The 18,568-nt window shown below is 55.3% G+C and overlaps 1 protein-coding gene across 1 annotated transcript in view; it reads left to right on the plus strand.

The window, feature by feature from the left end:
• RNF123 (ring finger protein 123) overlaps positions 1-18,568 on the plus strand; it is a 28,805-nt gene that overhangs the window by 595 nt on the left and 9,642 nt on the right. The window contains exons 3-27 of the mRNA XM_082663134.1: positions 952-1,069; positions 1,343-1,427; positions 4,584-4,672; positions 4,797-4,891; positions 5,311-5,365; positions 5,478-5,563; positions 5,868-5,954; positions 6,186-6,253; positions 6,448-6,573; positions 6,963-7,077; positions 7,161-7,265; positions 7,699-7,824; positions 7,966-8,058; positions 8,130-8,203; positions 9,008-9,125; positions 9,314-9,413; positions 9,625-9,686; positions 9,864-9,935; positions 10,137-10,257; positions 10,831-10,932; positions 12,243-12,349; positions 12,759-12,957; positions 13,316-13,461; positions 13,766-13,849; positions 14,643-14,750. Of these exons, the coding sequence (XP_082519260.1) occupies positions 988-1,069; positions 1,343-1,427; positions 4,584-4,672; positions 4,797-4,891; positions 5,311-5,365; positions 5,478-5,563; positions 5,868-5,954; positions 6,186-6,253; positions 6,448-6,573; positions 6,963-7,077; positions 7,161-7,265; positions 7,699-7,824; positions 7,966-8,058; positions 8,130-8,203; positions 9,008-9,125; positions 9,314-9,413; positions 9,625-9,686; positions 9,864-9,935; positions 10,137-10,257; positions 10,831-10,932; positions 12,243-12,349; positions 12,759-12,957; positions 13,316-13,461; positions 13,766-13,849; positions 14,643-14,750 (2,505 nt within the window). The 5' untranslated portion in view covers positions 952-987. The remainder of the gene's footprint in view (positions 1-951; positions 1,070-1,342; positions 1,428-4,583; positions 4,673-4,796; positions 4,892-5,310; positions 5,366-5,477; positions 5,564-5,867; positions 5,955-6,185; positions 6,254-6,447; positions 6,574-6,962; positions 7,078-7,160; positions 7,266-7,698; positions 7,825-7,965; positions 8,059-8,129; positions 8,204-9,007; positions 9,126-9,313; positions 9,414-9,624; positions 9,687-9,863; positions 9,936-10,136; positions 10,258-10,830; positions 10,933-12,242; positions 12,350-12,758; positions 12,958-13,315; positions 13,462-13,765; positions 13,850-14,642; positions 14,751-18,568) is intronic.

Here is an 18,568-nt window from a genome sequence, read left to right on the forward strand (position 1 = left end):
TGAGATAAGAGAAGTTCTGTCTAAGGCAGTGCTGGAGGGCCAGCCTCTAGACCAGCACTGACTAATAGAACTTTATGTGAGGATGGGAATGTTCTTTATTTTCGGAGTCTAGTCCAGTAACCATTAACCACATAGGGCCACTGAATCCTTGAAATGTGACTAATATAATTGAGAAATTGACTTTTTAATTTTAATTGAAATTTAAATACCCGTGTGTGGCTAGTAGCTGCTGTGTTGGACAGCACAGCCCTAGATCAGTGAACCAGGCACCAGGGACTTAGTGCAGCTTCTGAAGCAGCTGTAGCAACACCATGGTATGTGAGGGATGGACAGCAGTGGGGACAGTGGCGCCTGTGAGGAGGGCAAGGGTGGTGCTCTGATGGGGTAGGAGGCTGTGTGTTTGATTGGGGGCAAGAAAGCTAGCAGGCCTTTGAAATAGAGAAGGGAGGATTCTGGAACTGAGGAAGGGGATCCTGGCTTTGGATGTAAGCAGGACTTGTAGCTGGAGATGGCACCAAGGCCTTGGATGGTGGACTCTACTTGATGTAGGGTTCTCTCTTCCAGATGTGGACCCACAGTGGCTTACAACCGAGAAGGATACAGGGGCTCTGCTCCTGGGCCACCTCACTTTGGACCCTTGGGTCTGATTTCACACTCGGCAGAAGCATTTGGTTTAGTTTAACAAACACATATCTGGCACCTGCTCTCTGTTGGGCCCTGTGTGAGCACTGGGACATGGTGGGGCCCTGTCACATGGCCCCAGACCCCCTCCCCCCCACCCCCCGTGTAGGAAGCTGGAAGCCCCTGCTTTCCTTTGCCCTGGGTTGATGTGTGTGTGAGTGTGCATGCAGTGGCTTCACCTGCTCCCAAGCCTTCCTGACACCACAGGATTGAGGTCAATATGGGGGCCCTTGGCTGGCTTCGAATAGCCAGGCTCTGCCTCTGCTTCAGCCCCCAGGACCACTGGCTGCCCACGAGAGATGAAAGATGGCGTCCAAGGGGGCCGGCATGGCTTTCTCCCGAAAGAGCCACAGGCTGACCTCAGATGCTGAGAAATCTAGGGTCACAGGTAAGGGTTGGAAGGGCTGGGATGAGGCTCCTAGTGCTGAGGGAAGAAGGAGAGAGGCAGCAAAGTCCCAGGTGCATTGAGCCTCAGGCCTTCCTGCACCCCCTGTACCTGTGAGTCAGCTCTTCTCCACTAGCAGCCATGGAGCAGGGCACCCACCGTGACTGCTCCGCTGACTCCTGTGGCTGGCCTAGGACCAGGAGCCTCTGTGGCCAGTAGGGGCTGGGAGCCACACTGACCATGTGTCCCTTCTCTCCCTTCTGACCTGTGGCGCAGGCATCGTGCACGAGAAGCTACTGGACGACTACCTGCACCGCATCTTTTCCTCTACTGATCGTGCACCCACGGCAGCCACCAGCAGGTATGGCCAGGTGGATCTCCCTTCCTCACTCTGTGGGACCAGACCAGAGGCTGGAGACTGCATTGTGGGGAAGGAGGCCGGGGCTCTGGGTAGGCTGGCTTGGGTTCCGTTCTTGCTCTGCCACTCCTGGCTGTGAGACCTGTGGCCAGAGAGTCCGCCTTCTGGACTCCGCCTCTTCCTTTCCCCTGGCAGTGCTAGTACCTTCCTTCTGAGAGTATAGTGGAGGTCAGGGGCATGATGTGCACTCAGCATGGCACTTCGCACCTATTTTACACTCAGCATCTGGTCCATGTGCACCTGCCCTCACCACTGTCGCACCCTGGCCCTCTGAAGCCTCTGCTTGATCTGTACAGCACAGATGCCACCAGCCCTTTATTCCTTGCAAATTTAATGTATTTAAGTTTAGCTCATATCAAAACTACAAGTGGGGAATTCCCTGGTGGTCCAGTGGTTAGGACTCTGCACTCTCACTGCCGAGGGCCTGGGTTCGATCCCTGGTCGGGGAACTAAAATCCCGTAAGCCACTTGACGCGGCAAAAAAAAAAAAAAAAAAAAAAAGTTATGAGTGCCCTTTAGCAGAAACTTACATAGAAAAAGAAAAAGCAACTGTCATCTTCTTATTCTAATATAACCATTTGAGTGTGATTCCTTTTTGTTTTCTTTACCTCACGATGTATGTAGTTTGGGTTATGCTGTGTGGAAAATTTTTTTTAGATTTTTGTCACTGTCAGCTTTTTTAAAGTTATTGAGGAATAATTAACATACAGTAAACTACATGTATTTAAAACATACAATCTAGTAAATTTTAACATGGATAACCTGTGAAACCAGCAGTGCCATGAACATATCCCACACCTCCAAAAGTGTATAGTTTAAATCCTATTTTTGTCATCAGACGTTATTCCTGAATGTTTTTCTACACTACAGATTGATCTCGGTGGGCATCTTTTAGGTCCAGGAATCTGCCTGATCACTGCCCTAGTTTAGAGGGGCTTTTGTTTTTGTAAACAGTGCTGCATAGACGCCCAGGGTTGGAATCACAAGGCTAGAGTATTTGAATTGCAATCACTTTTAGGACTGTTGCTGAATTTCTTCTTCAAAGGGTTCTGTACATTCTTTTTTTTAAAAATAAATTTATATTTTTATTTTTATTTATTTATTTATTCTTGGCTGCATTGGGTCTTTGTTGCTGTGCGCGGGCTTTCTCTAGTTGTGGCGGGTGGGGGCTACTCTGTTGTGGTGCATGGGTTTCTCATTGCGGTGGCTTCTCTTGTTGCGGAGCATGGGCTCTAGGCATGCAGGCTTCAGTAGTTGTGGCTCGCGGGCTCAGTAGTTGTGGCTCGATGGTTCTAGAGTGCAGGCTCAGTAGTTGTGGCGCACGGGCTTAGTTGCTCCGCGGCATGTGGGATCTTCCCAGACCAGGGCTCGAACCCATGTCCCCTGCATTGGCAGGTGGATTCTTAACCACTGCGCCACCTGGGAAGTCCCGGCCTGTACATTCTTTCTCCCTGCAGTGAGGCATGGGTGTCCCCATGTCTCAGCCCCCTTGCCAGCCAGGGCTATTCTGTCTTTCACAGTCTCTGCTCGCTGGGCAGACCCAAAGGGCAGCATCGTTGCCTGTTCCATTTAAGCAGCTGTGGTGACCAAAGGGTTTCTACTTGTGGAGGGCTGCTGCCCACCTCCACCCCAACCCCAGCCCTGGCCTGTTCTCAGGGCCATCTGATCCCTACCTCATGTGATACCAGAAATGATCCTGCTGCCACTGGTGCCGTGGCTGCCAGGAGGGAGAGCAGGTGGCAGAGCCGTTAGTCAGTGGTTGTGTGGATGCAGAACTCTGGGCTGGAACCTGGGCAATCCAGAAAGGGTAGGCAAGTGCTGGGGTTGGCCAAATGGGCAATGTTGCAGGCGTTCACTGAGGCTGAGTGTCAGGTTGGCCACCCGAAGCTGCTCTTAAGAGCAGGCACAGGACTAGAGCAGCCCTCCCAGGTGTGGGCCTGTCAGAAATTCTGTTGCAGAAGCCTGCTTGATCTCTGGGCGCATTGGGGTGTTGAGAGACAGGGTTGGCTACAGCCTTCCATGTTACTGGCGAGGCACCCCATTGCATGGCTGCCTGCTCGCCTTGGCCTGGGGCTCAGTAGGAGTAGGGAGGAGGCTTCATGGATCTCCACCTCCTGTAGCTCAAGGTCAGTTGTAGCTCACAGTGTGGGAACATGTGGCCCCTGGGCCTGGGTTGAAGCTACCTTGCCAGAGAGTCAGTGCTTTGGCCCATCTACGTGCCCTTCCAGAGCCTACTCTCTAGGGGGATGAGTGGGGTGGGAACTGGGATTAGAGTTAGAAGAGCAGGTGCCAGCAGTCTGTGGGCTGGATCCAGATGGGCGTCAGGCCTCTGCTCTTTGAGCCCTGCTAGTCAGCACCACCTCATTCCCTGCTATTCTTAGCAACTGAACTCAGGACCTAGCTGGCCAGTGTTAGAGCTCTTTCTTCTCTGGGCATGTGTGCTGGGAGGATGAGGGGGCCACTCAGGCAGATTTTCCTAGGCCCTTTGGCTGGGGCAGCTGACAGATAGGCAGGCTGTGTGCTCTACTCTCCTCTACAGGTGGGTCCAGGACAGAGCCAGCCAGAAGCTAAGAGGGCTGAGCCCTTTATCCTCCCAGGACATGTCTCATTCAACACACAGGCTTCCCTGGCTGGGACCACAGACCTGGGGTCAAGGACTGGACTAGCTGATCTTGGTACTGACCATCTTGGGGATCAGCACTGCTCCCAGCCTTCCTTGCCCAGGCATAATCAACAAGCCACCTCCAAGAGTGGGGAGGTTATGGGCTACGGAGGGCGCATTATTCCTAGGAATCTTCACAGCATCTCTGAGATACAGCTCTTGTTCCATTTATACAGATGAGAGGATTAAGGTTTAGAAAGAGTTCTTCCTTCTTTTTTTTTTTTTTTTTTAAACAGTCTTGAGGTGCACCAAATTTAGTGGATAATCCAGTCTTCTGACCCCCAGCATGCCAGAATCTGGGACTGGTACAGCCCTTTTTCTGGAGTCTGGGCAGCCACCCTCCTAAGCTCAGGAGAAAGGGACTGGGAGAGGGATTTAGCATCATCTGGCTGGTTTCAAGGACTTTTGGGACCCTCGCAGCCTCTCGCTCTCCCCAGGAAACTCCTGAACTTCCAGAACCTGCCAGAGCACCTGGACCAGTTGTTACATGTGGACGAGGAGGCGGAGGAGGAGGAGGAGAGCCAGGGTCGGTGACAGCCTCAGGAATGGGACTGGGGAGCCAGGGCTGGGCCTGGGGGGCTCAGTACCCTCTCTGCATCTGTCAGGCCCTGTGCCTGGCCCAACCCCACACCCTCTTCTCTCCTTTCCAGGAAAGGTTGAAGGGCGGCTTGGCCCATCCACTGTGGTCCTGGACCACACGGGTGGCTTCGAAGGGCTTCTTCTGGTGGATGATGACCTCTTGGGGGTGAGCGAGGGCAAGGCGTGGGGTCCCAGATCCAAGCCCCTCCTGACACAGCCCCAAGCTCCTCCTGATGTGGCCCTGGTCTCGACCTTTCTTGATGGGGCTGCAGCCACAGACCCCTCCTGATGTGGACTATTGAGTCCCCAGCTCCCAAACCCTCCTGACATAGCCCCGAAACCCTCTTGGTGTGACCCCAGCCCCAAGGCTTTCCCAGCATAGCCATGAGCCCCTCCTATCATGCTCCCGGCCCAAAATCCCTGCTGACGTGGGTCTAGCCCCTTCCACCCTGTTCAGGCACAGGACAGTGTTGGCCACGACAGGCGTCGCCACCAAGGCGAGCCGAGTTGGAGTAGGGTCGTTCTCCCTTGGGATGGCACCCCGTATGCCCGGGAGGAGGTTCACCACCCCTGCTCTCCACCCAGGTGATTGGACACAGCAACTTTGGTACTATCCGCTCTACCACATGCGTGTACAAAGGTGAGACCACGCTCTGCTGTGGCCCAGGGAGTTGGGAGGAAGTTTGAGGGCCCGGGCCAGAGGCAGGAGGCAGTCTTTGTTTCCCTGCTGGGTTTGACGTGACTTTTTCCAGGGAAATGGGTCTACGAGGTGCTCATCTCCTCCCAGGGGCTCATGCAGATTGGCTGGTGCACGATCAACTGCCGCTTCAATCAGGAGGTACATGTGGGAGAGGGACCCCTCCCAGGGAGACCTTCTCTTGGCAGCAGGCCTCATCAGGGCTCCGGCAATCCCCCAACCCACATAGGGTCTGCTCAGCACCCTCATCTGGACTTCCCTCTGGAGGAGACATAATGTGTCCCACCCCATCCCAGGGCAATCCAGCCCCGAAACAGCCCTCACTCCTTCCCTCAGAGCATCAGCCCCATTCTGTAGAGCCACGTGGGTCCAAGGCTGGTGGCTGGTGGGCTCTGGCCCTGCCCCTCCCCACCTCCCCCAGACCTCACAGACAGTTCCTCCCTAGGAGGGGGTTGGAGATACACACAACTCCTATGCCTACGATGGCAACCGGGTGCGCAAGTGGAACGTGACCACGACGAACTACGGGAAGGTGAGGCCCGGGCCCCCTGCAACCCAACTGGCCCATGTCCATCCCCACAGCTTGGTGGGGGCCACTGGGCAGCGCTGAGGGAATGTAGGGCACCAGGGGGAGGGCAGGGACTGAGGTCCTCTGTCCTTGTGGCCAGTCTCCCCTGGGTGGCAGTGGAGACACAGCTGGAGGGGGGCAGAGTGGGCAGGCTGCTGGGCTTCTGCACATCTGTAAGTCTTCCTCCCCTGGCAGGCGTGGGCAGCGGGGGACATTGTGAGCTGCCTGATCGACCTGGATGAAGGCACGCTGTCCTTCTGCCTGTGAGTCTCCTGCCTCTATTCACAGGCCTGGCCTCTGGGGCATCCCCAGTCTGCCCTCGTGTTCCAGGCCCTGTAAGGGGCCAGGCTGGCTTCGGTAGCCTGAGGGTGGGCAGCCCCCACAGAGGCCTGCTCACTGGTCCATTTCAGCCACATCCTTCTTAGCACTGGCTCATGGACCCTCCCTTCTGCTCCAGGAATGGTGTGTCTCTGGGCACTGCCTTTGAGAACTTATCCAGGGGCCTGGGCATGGCCTACTTCCCAGCCATCAGCCTCTCCTTCAAGGAGTCTGTGGCCTTCAACTTCGGCAGCCGTCCCCTGCGATATCCTTTTGTGAAGAAGGCTGTGGGCTGCTTGGATGCTCTTGAGGAAGCCAGGATGGGGGTCTCCCTGCTCCAGGAGCTCTGCGGGCTGGTGGCAGGCCCTGCTGCCGGGAAGAGTGAGTAGGGTACAGCTGAGGTGGGTGCTGAGGACAATGCTTGCAGCAACCTTGTTAGGTGGGTACCATTGCTGTCTCCACTGAACAGGTGAAGAGCATAAAGTGGCAAGAGAAGTTTTGCTTCACAGAGAAACGGGAGGGTTGTGATGCAAACCAGGCAATCTGACCTCTCAGCCCTGCCCTGGAGCCCAGGCCCTTCTGCAGGGGTCTCAGTGGGAGGGGGTAGGTATTCTGAGCCACAGATCAGGTGTTGCTGGCTTAACTCTGTGGCACCTACCCAGTGGTGGGCTACCGGCCCCTGCAGGACCCACCAAGCGCCGACCTGGTTCGGGCACAGGAGTTGCTGGGCTGCTTCCAGGCAGTGCTGAGCGTGGAGCTGGACCCCGTGGTGAGCCAGCGTCTGGGCCGGGTATGCTGGGGGCTTTCTACAGCCCTCTGCCTCTCACAGTCCCTTCCTCCCCGCCCACACAGCAAGGGCGGCTGGTGGAGAAGGAAAGCTCTGAGTGGCAGTTGCAGGGCCAGCCCACCGTCCTCCTCACACTGGCTCACATCTTCCATCGCTTCGCACCGCTCCTGGTGAGGGGACATTAGGGAGGGGAGAGGCGGGCCATGATAGAAACACCCCTGCTGAGGGCTGGGATGCTGAGGTGCATGAGGTCCAGCAGCATCACCTGTCAGGGGCCCCTGTGACCAGAGCCCTTAAACCCCAAGGATGTCACTGGGTGAGGAGGCGACACTTCCAGCTGAGGGTATCAGGGGGCTTCCTAGAAAGAAGATCGAGGGGTGGTGACATCACAGTCCAAGGGAATGGCATGTGCAGAGCCCCAGAGGCGTTGTTGGGTAGCAGCATTTCCTGTGTCTCCATCAGACCCCAGAAGGGCTCATCCATGACTTGGGGTTGCTTGACGGGGACCAAGAGTCCATCTGTGGCCTTGGCCACGTGCCAGGGCAGGGGGGCCCTGAGTGGGGCAGGAGGCTGCCACCTCACTGGCACCCGCCCTTGGTGCAGCGCAAGGTGTACCTGGTGGAGGCCGTGCTCATGAGCTTCCTGCTGGGCGTCGTGGAGGCGGGCACCCCCGCACAGGCGCAGTCTGTGGTGCACCAGGTCCTGGATCTCCTGTGGCTCTTCATGGAGGTGAGGCGCCGGATATCAGCCCTCAGGCCAGGATGTCAGGCTCCACTGAGTACAGGGAGGGTGTTGGAGAAGGCCGCATAGATGGCTGTCCCGGGGCCTGCCCTCAGCGGGTAGCTGTGCAACCTCACCTCCCTCTTCCAGGACTATGAGATGCAAGATTGCCTCAAGCAGTTGATGATGTCCCTGTTGCGGCTGTACCGGTTCTCGCCCATCGTCCCTGACCTGGGCCTGCAGGTAGGAGCTCCTGCCCTGGCCCTGAGCCCCCTGGGCCTCACCTGCCCACTCTGAGCACCCTCTCCCCACAGATCCGCTACCTGCGGCTCACCATTGCCATCCTCAGTCATGAGAAGTCCCGCAAGTTTCTGCTTAGCCACGTCCTGTATCCTCTCCTTGCTACTAGGCAGGCCAGACATGCGGTGCCCTCTGGGGTCAGCAGAAACCAGGGAGGGTGGTGTGCCTCTGCCCAGGGTTCCCCACGGAGGCTCAGGAAGACCAGAGCCACCCAGCGTGTGAGTCCTTGTTCCAGGACCCAGCCTTCCCAGCACTTTCTCTACAGAGCAGGGAGGGTAGAGCAAAGGATCCAGGCTGGCTGGCTGGCTGGCCTGAGCAGGGATTTCCAGATGCCTGCAGGCTCTTGGGCCACCCAGAGGTGGAGGGTGGGGGGCAGGGGGGAGCCATCAGCGCCTGCCCTCTTCAGCCAAAGCACTGCACTTCTATCTGTGCTCCATGACGGGGGTTCCTATGAAATCTTCTCGAAGGAGTCAGCTCCTCCTGTTTCCCTATAACGTTGAGAACTGCAGGTGCAGGAGAGAGAGCATAGCTTCGGGCCCCTGGCTGGGAAACCTGTGCTAGTAGCTGTCTTCTCTCTGTGGGGTCCTCAGCCTCTAGGAGGCAGAAACAAATAGAGAGGCTGCCAGGCCCTCTCTCCAGCTGTCCCACCGTCATCTGTTCCTGTGACAAGTCTTCATCGTGCCCTTGCTTGGAATTGGGCTTGGTGGGTTTGACAGCCACAGCTGTTTCTCTGGGCTCACAGTCAGTGGTGACAGGCACACAGCAGCGATGGCACCCTGAGGACTGGGAGAGCTGTGGTGGGCATATCCGGAGGTGGGTAAGTTTCAGGAGGGCTCATGAGGGTGTACGGGGCACCTTGTGGTGAGCGGAGCTCTGCCTTAACGACCACCAGCTTCGACGTGCTCCGGTCCGTTGTCTTCTTTTACATCAAGAGCCCCCTGCGTGTGGAGGAGGCTGGCCTACAGGAGCTCATCCCCACCACCTGGTGGCCCCACCGCTCCAGCAGGGAGGTGGGCAGCCCTGACTTGGGTGGGCGGTGGTCACAGTGAGGGCTGACCCAGGGTGTCTGAGCCACCTGTACATGACACGCGAGGCCCCTTCCTGGGCTGGGGGTGGGAGTAGGGGGTCTTTTGTCTGAAGTAGACCAGGGTGAGCCTTGCCATCTTTCACCCCCCTCCCCTGCCCCACCCCTGCCCAGGGCAAAGACAGTAAGGAGGTGAAGGACGAAACCTCCGAGGAGCGGCTCCGGCGGCGTGCCTATGAACGGGGCTGCCAAAGGCTCAAGAAGCGCATCGAAGGTCAGCCCCGTTCCTCAGGCACTGGGTAGGGGGTGGAGGATTTCTGTGCCTGTGTACTTGGGGGCACTTGGTAGTGACCATGCTTAGGTTGGACTTGGGGATCCCTGGTGGTGGAGCCTCAGTCCAAACCTGCTCCCCCTGCCGGTCCCCGGGAGCCTGAGGGCAAGGCCCTGCCTGAGGAAAGCTGTCCTGTTCCCCACCCCACCCCCAGTGGTGGAAGAACTACAGGTCCAGATCCTGAAGCTGCTGTTGAACAATCAAGATGACAACGGGGTAAGTGATTCCCAGACCCCTGTGTGGATCCCTGGCCAGGAGGGGTATCAGACCGGGCCTGGAGACCCAGAGGGCAGGGCTGGGTCAGGCTCTTGTGGCAGGGTGCAGGCTAAGTTGAGTCCGGTTCGGGGCCAGGATCCTCAGCTCATCACAGCCTTGGCTTTCCTTCCCCCGAAGGGCGAAGCTTCTAGGTACATCTTCCTGACCAAGTTCCGAAAGTTTCTGCAGGAGAATGCCAGCAGCCGGGGGGTAGGTATCCCCAGGCCAGCCCACCAGGGCCCCCTGGCTTTGTCGCAGCATTTGCACCTGTAATTCTGGCACTTCTGCATTTCCTCCCCGCCTGCCGCCCTACCCTCTCTGTTCAGCCCAGGGTCCTGGGGCAGGGCCTTGGATGAGGAGTGGGCTGGCCTCCGGGCTGCACAAATGCATGTCTTACACCTGTGCCTGCAGAACATGCCCATGCTCTGCCCCCCCGAGTACATGGTCTGCTTCTTACACCGCTTGATCTCGGCCCTGCGTTACTACTGGGACGAATACAAGGCTTCGAATCCATGCGCTACCTTCAGTGACGGTGAGTGTGGCCAGGGCCTCGAGTTGTAGACGCTGGGCAGAGCCAGCCCCAGGGCAGCCCCTAATGTTGGTGTGGAGTGATAGCTGAGGGCAGGGCTGGGGGGAGCTGTCCCAGGCCTCCTGCCTAATTGAGTCCTACCCACTGGGCGCGGAGGCCTTGCACTTGGACGGTGAGCCCGTGTTTGCTCTGATGGTCCCCTGGGTTCCTGTCCTCTATGGGCCCTGTTCCTCAGTCCTTGCCCACTAGCCCTCTGTGCAGTCCTTTGTCGGGGACGCCTTGGGTGGGCTCTGAGGTGCTGGGGGCCCTGTGTTTGTGTGGGACGGAGTCCCCAGGGGTCAGTGGAAGCAGCCTGCATTGGGCAATCTCCCATAGGGCTGGGTCAGGGCCCTCTCTGATTCTCACCTGGGTGACCAGCAGCCAAGAATGCCCCCTTCATCCCAAGTTGTGCCGTTGCTGGAACTGACCTGAAATGGTAGAGGGCGGGGTGGTAGGGGAAGCCTGGTCAGGTAGGTGGCCTAGGCCAGGGGTCCTGCTGGGCTCTGACTGCTGGCCCGGCCTCCCAACTCCTCGCAGAGGCCTACATCCCGCCCCAGGTCTTCTATAATGGCAAGGTGGACTACTTCGACCTGCAGCGCCTTGGAGGCCTCCTCTCGCACCTTCGGAAGACCCTCAAAGGTGCGCGCAGGCTTGGGCAGTTAGCAGGGCAGGATGGGGGGTGGTTCCTGAGCCAGCTCGGCCTCGAGTGCTGAGCTGCGCTGTGCCCACCAGAGGGCGCCCAAGTCACTCCACCTGCTCTGCAGGGAGATGCTGATGGGCCTCCTCTGCCCCGATCTTGTGTCCAACTATTCCTTCCTTCCCTTGCACATCCACCCCAGAGGAGGTCTGGGAGCCCTGTGATGGAATAGGGGGCAGTGTGCTGATGGAGGAGGGAACCATGGGATCTTGGTGAGGGAGTTGTTGGGGGGGCGGGGGCCGGGGGGGGGCTCGCATTTGCTGCCTGAACTACTTTCAAGGATGAGCACAAATGTCTCCAGTGCAAAGGGCTGAGAGCACAGTGTGAGCGGTGGCAGGGATGCCAGCAACGGCCCAGCATGGCCTGGAGAGAGAAAGCAGCTGGCGTGCTAGAGAGGAAAATGAGAGGCAGGGAGTGATGGGAAATGAGGCCAGGGAGTCTGAAGGGCAGAGTCTGAGGGCCTTGTGGGCCACAAAGCGGCTGTAGGCTCCTTCCAGGGACAGTGGTAGCTTTGGAAGGTCCTGAAGCAAGGGTGCGAGGTTGGGGGGTCTGCGTTGTAAGAAGCTCCCTCTGGCTGCTACAGTGTGGAGGGTAGAGTGCAAGGGCCAAGAAAGGAGACAACGAAGCCAGTTGTCCAGGCAACAGAGGAGGCGGGGAGGGTAAAGGGGAGGGGACAAGGATGACCCCAGGCTTCTTGCCAGAGGCTGTGGGGAGGAGGCACCATCAGGAAGAGGAGCTGCAGGAGAGGACAGTTTAGTATGTTTGAGGTGCCCAATGATGCAGCCAGGATGAAGGCCTGGGCTGGAGGAAGCGGTGGTGTGTCCAGCTGTCAGCGTAGAGGTGGGGACAAGCCTGCAGTGAGGACCGGACCCCCTGGGGAGTGTGCAGAGTGAGGCAAGGAGAGCCCTGGGCAGCTCTGGATTTCCCTTTGTGGGGCAGGACAAGGAAGAAAGCAACGGAGCAGTCAGAGAAGTAGGGCCCTGGAGAGAGTGAGGTCATGCAGATAAAGACAGGGAGTGATGGGGTCGTGGTGGGGAGAGCCTTCTGCCTCACTCAGCATGACTCGCCCTACAAGACACAGGGCCTTGGGATGCAGAGTGAAGGCTGGGTTGGAGCAGGTGGAGGGTGAAGCACAGGCGCAGTGGTGAATGGGGCCCTGCAGGGCCTCCTGCCCTCTCACTGTCCTCAGTGGTGCCACCTATGACCCCTCTGCCCTCCACTGGTCTGAGAGCCCTCTTGTCATTCCTCCTAGATGACCTTGCCTCTAAGGCCAATATCCTGATCGACCCACTGGAGCTCCAGGCGGCCACCATGGATGACCTGGATGAGGATGAGGAGCCAGCCCCGGCTGCGGCCCAGGTGCCGCGGTAGGGGCAGGCAGGGGGCTTTGTGTTGGGCTGTCCCTCTATCATAAGGGCAGGGGTGTCACACGGGGCCATCTCCCCCTCCATGCAAGCAAGGAGCTTGTCCCCAGGCAGGTTCCCTTGCTGTAGGTGGAGGCATGAACTGACGGGTGTGGTGGGGCATGCCTCCTGCTGCTGAGCCCCTACGAGACACAGGGCCTTGGGATGCAGAGTGAAGGCTGGGTTGGAGCAGGTGGAGGGTGAGGCGCAGGCGCAGTGGTGAATGGGGCCCTGCGGGGCCTCCTGCCCAGCCAGCCGGTGCCCTCTCGCTGTCCCGTTCCCCAGCCTCACATATCAAGGGAGCCATAAGTGGGCCCGGGTCCTGGGATTGCTGAGTGGCGTCTGGCCTCCTCTCTCCACCACAGCGCCCCATGCAGGCCCTGGCCATGGGGGGTGCGCTGCCCCTGCCTCGGCCCAGCTGGCTCAGTTCTCCAACCCTGGGCCGAGCCAACCGCTTCCTCAGCACAGCAGCTGTGAGCCTGATGACCCCACGGCGGCCTCTGAGCACCTCAGAGAAAGTGAAGGTCCGCACACTGAGCGCGGAGCAGAGGACCCGTGAGGACAGTAGGTGCCAGACAGGGCCAGGCGTGGCGCGCTGAAGGATCCTTCTCTCCTATACAACACTCCCCCTGGGCAAAGCCAAATACACCCCATTCCCTCCTGGTCCTGTGGCCTGGCAGTATGTCAGGGGTGTGGGAAGTGTACTCTGAGGGCAGGAAATTGATGCTACAGAAATAGGTCCTGGAATGCAGCACCTTCCCTGCCCCGGCCCACACGTTCTCCCTGCAGGTCCCTCCTTGGGCCCAGGCAGGGGAGAGGGCCTCCTTCTCCTCCTATAAGGCCCATCCTGGCTCCATAGGCTTAGAAGAGAACTGGAATGGCTCCGACCCTGACCCTGACCCTGTCCTTCCCTACTCCCTAGTCGAGGGTAGCCAGTGGAATGAGGGCCTGCTGGTGGGGCGGCCCCCCGAGGAGCCTGAGCAGCCCCTCACCGAGAACTCCCTGCTGGAAGTCCTGGACGGTGCCATCATGATGTATAATCTCAGCGTTCACCAGCAGCTGGGCAAGGTCTCACACCACTGGTCCATGCGCATGTTACGTGGTTCTGGGTGTTTGGATGCATGTGTGTGTGCACCCACACGTGCCCACGTGTCTCCAGGGGTGCCTGGGCGTGACTGTGCACGTTAGCATATGCCACAGCAAGACTAGTTTCTGCCAGTGCCGTTTGGGCCTGACCTCGTTGACTTCTGTGGGAGGGGGCTGTCCTGGGCCTAAGGTTAAGGGTTTGGCAGGGCTGGGGTCCAGACTGGGTGTGGAGAAACCTGTGCGAAGTGCCCAAGGGTCACCCTGGATGTGGTGTCTGGTGCTCTAGATGGTGGGAGTGTCCGATGATGTCAATGAGTATGCGATGGCTCTGAGGGACACAGAGGACAAGCTCCGCCGGTGCCCCAAGCGGGTAAGGTGGATGGGCAGGTGGGTCTTTGGGAGGGCAGGGCATTAAAGAGGGCAGCTTGCTCGCTGGGGTTCCCCAGGGAAGCCCATGAGGGAAAGCTGCTATCCTGCCCCTGCCTCTGGGGTTGCCCAGCAGTTCTCCTCTTCCCCACCCCCGCCCCGGGCAGACCACATCAGTGAGAGTGGGGCTGGCACCAGGGCTAGGCACGGCCTGAGCCCCGTCAGCCAGCCATGGCCTGTGCCAGGGTGCCCCCACCCTGGCCACTAAGTGCTGACGCACACCCACTCTCCTCATCAATTATGGATTCGACCCTGAGTACTTCCTCGGCCACTTGCAGAGTCAGCAGGAAGCAGGGCCTCCCTCCCTCCCTCCTTCCCTCCCCTGGAGCCCCTCTGCCGTAGCTCTCTGGCCTGGGGAACAGAGCCAAGAATGCCCAGTCTGGGCTTTCCTGGCAGCCCCTGGCTCCCACCTGTCTACAGAACCCTGCGCTTGTCCAGGGCAAAAGCAGCTGCCGGAGCTGCAGTTCTAGCGTGGAGTCCCTGGGATGTCCCAGCCAGGGGCTCATCTCACATGCCCTCAGCTGCGTCTCACTTCCACATTCTGAGGGGCACCTGTGGCCCTGTCTTGCTCAGGCTCACCAGCAGGTCAGAGGCTGAGGAGGGTTTTGAAGAGTGGGGCTGGGTCCGCCCAACCCTTTGCCTGCCCCGGGCACCAGTGGGGCCCCTGCTAGGCTGCGTGGGTCTGGGCACGGGGCCATGTCCTGATTGTCCTCTCCTCCCTTCTCCTTGGGTGGCAGAGGAAGGACATCCTTGCAGAGTTGACGAAGAGCCAGAAGGTTTTCTCAGAAAAGCTGGATCACCTAAGTCGCCGTCTTGCCTGGGTCCATGCCACCGTTTACTCCCAGGTGAGCGGTGTGGCCTAGGCCAGCAGCTGCTGCCCTCCCCAAGCCCCCGGACTAGTCACTGATTGGGCAGGGTTGTGCCAGCCCCTCAGTGCTCCCTGCCTTCCTGGGCCTCTGGCACACACGTGCCCCCTCCCCGCTCCTCATCCTCCCTCCCCACCTAGTGCCACATCCCCTGAACTTTTCATGCCCCATGAATTTAAGTAGATGCCATTTGTAGACCCCACTTCCCCATGCAGCTCATAACCCTCCATTCAAGGAACAGCCTGTCTCTACCTGCCTCCCACTGTCCGCTGCCCCTGCTCCTCTCCCAGCGCATCAGGGGCTCTGTGACCTCTCCCAAGCCTCACCCTGCATCTGCATCTGCTTCTCTCTGACTCCCCTCCCACTCGAGGCCACTGGCTTGTTCTCTTCTCACTCATTCACTCACTCGTTCATTTATTAACATGCCCAGAGCCTGGAGGATGCCAGGTGCCATCCTGACACTGGGGACACTCAGTAGTGAACCAGAAAGCTGAGTCCCTGTCCTCCCGGGGTAGACGGACAGACGGTGCACTCCCGCAGCGACCATGTTTTGACTCCCGCCACCCCAGGCCCCGGACCCGCCGCACTTGTTTTATCTCCCCACCTTCCCTGACGTCTCCCCCTCCACAAGTGAGTGCCTTGGGATGCTCCCCAGGTGCCCATGTAGGGCATCTGTTCACCTTCTTGGGCGTACCCCTCCCCCATAACTGGGTGATCAAGGCGCTTGGTATCCCTGTCTATACTGCTCTTTCTTCTGGTGACTCCTCCCCAACCCAAACCACCTCTGCCTTTTACCCCTCTGTTCTCTCTTGCCACAGACCACCTTGCTCCAGCCCCACAAAGATGGTCACTGTCATCCCACCACCAGGATTTCATGCCTGTCCACCTCCCTAGGCGATCTTGCCATCCCCTCCCACACTGTCTTCTTAGGAACCTCACCCTCCCATCTTTGTACCTTCTTTTTAAATTGTGATAAAATATACACAACATAAAGTTTACCATCTTAACCATTTTAAAAAGTTGCGGTAAAATACAATATGTAACTTATCATCTTAATCATTTTAAATGTACAGTTCAGCAGTGTTAAGTATATTTATTGCTGTGCAACCAGTCTCCAGAACTCTTTTCATCTCCCCAAACTGAAACTTATATCCACTAATTCCCATTCCCCCCTTCACTTCAGTCCCCGACAACCACTGTTCTACTTTCTGTCTCTGTGAATTTGACTGCTCTAGTACCTCATATAAGTGGAATTTTTGTCACTGGCTTATTTCACCTAGCATAATGGTCTCATGGTTCATCTATGTTGTAGCATGTGTTAGGATTTCTTTCCTTTTTAAGGCTGAATAATATTCCATTGTGTGTATATACCGCATTTTATTTATCTGTTAATCCATCTATGGACATTTGAGTTGCTTCCACCTTTTGGCTATTGTGAATAATGCAGCTACGAACATGGGTGTGCAAATACTTTTTCAAGATCCTGTTTTTTAATTATTTTGGGTATATACCCAGAAGCAAAATTGCTGGATCATATAGTAATTCTATTTTTAATTTTTTTGAGAAACTGCCATATTGTTTTTCATAGTGGTTGTACCATTCCCACTAGCAGGGCACAGGGTTCTGATTTCTGCCTATCCTTGCCAACACTTGTTTCTCAGAAATTTTTTTTTATTAATAGTAATCCTAATCTGTGTAAAGTGGTATTTCATTGTGGTTTTGATTTGCATTTCCCTAGTGATTAGTGATGTTGAGCATTTTTTCATGTAATTATTGTCCATTTGTATATCCTTCTTTGGAGAAATGTCTATTCAATCCTTTTGCCCATTTTTAAATCAGATTGTTTTTCTGTTTTTGATTTGTAGGAGTTCTTTATATATCCTGGGTACCAACCCTTTAGCAGATTATGATTTATAAATATTTTCTCCCATTTTCTCTTTTGATTGTGTCCTTTGATGCACATTTTTTAATTTTGATGAAGTCTAATTTATCTATTTTTTTCTTTTCTTGCCTATGCTTTTGTTGTGATATCCAAGAAATCATTATCAAATCCAAGGTCGTGAAGGTTTTCCACTATGTTTTCTTCTAAGCGTTTTTAGCTCTTAAGTTTAGGTCTGTGACCCATTTTAAGGTAATTTTTGTATATGATGTGAGATAATGGTCCAACTTCATTCTTTTGTATGTGGATATCCAGTGTTCCCAGCACCGTTTATTGAAAAGACTGTCCCTTCCCCATTGAATGGTCTTGGCACCCTTGTCAAAAATCATTTGACCATATATGTGAGGGTTTGGGGGTGGGGGGCTCTCTATTCCATTGGTCTGTATGTCTATGTTTATGCCAGTACCACACTGTTTTTTTTTTTTTTAATTTATTTTATTATTTTTGGTTGCGTTGGGTCTTGGTTGCTGCATGCGGGCAGCATGTGGGATCTTCCCGGACCAGGACTCGAACCCATGTCCCCTGCATTGGCAGGCGGACTCTCAACCACTGCACCACCAGGGAAGCCCTACCATAGTGTTTTGATTATTGTAGCTTCGCAATAAGTTTTGCAATCAGGAAGTGTGAGATCTGCAGCTTTGTTCTATTTCAAGATTGTTTTGGCTATTTGGGGTCCCTTGAGATTCGAAAGGAATTTTAGAATAGTTTTTTCTATGTCTGCAAAAAAAAAAAATCCATTGGGACTTTTATAGGAATTACATTAAAACTGTAGATTGCTTTGGGTAGTATTGACATCTGACGATATTAAGTCTTCCAGTCCATGAACGTGGGATGTCTTTCCATTTGTTTGTACCTTTTAAAATTTCTTTGAGTGACATTTCATAGTTTTCAGTGTTTCAAGTGTTTCACTTCCTTGGTTAAATTTACACCTGTTTAATTAATTTTGATTCTAATGTAAATAGAATTATTTTCTCAATTTCCTTTTTGGATTGTTCCTTGCTTGTGTATAGAAACACAATTGATTTTTGTGTGTCGATTTTGTATCCTGCAAATTTCCTGAACTCGTTTATTAATTCTAATAGTTTTTTGGTGGAATCTTTAGGGTTTTCTACATATAAGATCATGTCATCTGCAAACAGAGATAATTTTACTCTCTCCTTTAAAAAATATATATATATATGTATATATATATATATTTATTTATTTATTTGGCTGTGCCGGGTCTTAGTTGCAGCATGCAAGATCTTCATTGCGGCATGCAGGCTCTTTAGTTGCAGCATGCAGACTCTTAGTTGTGGCATGCATGTGGGATCTAGTTCCTTGACCAGGGGTCGAACCCAGGCCCCCTGCATTGGGAGCGTGGAGTCTTAACCACTGGACCACCAGGGAAGTCCCATACTCCCTCCTTTCTAACGTAGATGGCTTTTACTTCTTTTTCTGGCCTAATTCTGGCTAGAACTCCCAATACTATGTTGAATAGAAGTGGCAAAAGCAGACACCTTGTCTTGTTCTTGATCTTAGGGGAAAGCCTGTCATTCTTTCACCATTGAGTATGATGTGAGCTATGGACTTTTCATAATACAGCCTTTATTATGTTGAACTGCCTTTTTTTTTTCTTCTACATTTGCAATGCTTACCCTCTTGCCTCCTGCTCCTTCAGCTTCTCCCATTACTAAAGGAAAAGGCCCGTGATGCCTTTCTCTCACTGTACATCTGCTTACACTACCGCTCTCTCCTTCCTTCTCTGTGTCTTGGCTTCCTCATCTTCTCTTCACTCTTTGCCCAGATCAGGCTCCTCCACTTTTCTGAAATAGTCTTGCAAGGTGTCTGTCAAGCTCCCCCCCTCCCTTTGTGGACA

The sequence above is a fragment of the Grampus griseus genome, assembly GCF_964374135.1.
Source record: "Grampus griseus genome assembly, chromosome: 10".
Taxonomy (NCBI): domain Eukaryota; kingdom Metazoa; phylum Chordata; class Mammalia; order Artiodactyla; family Delphinidae; genus Grampus; species Grampus griseus.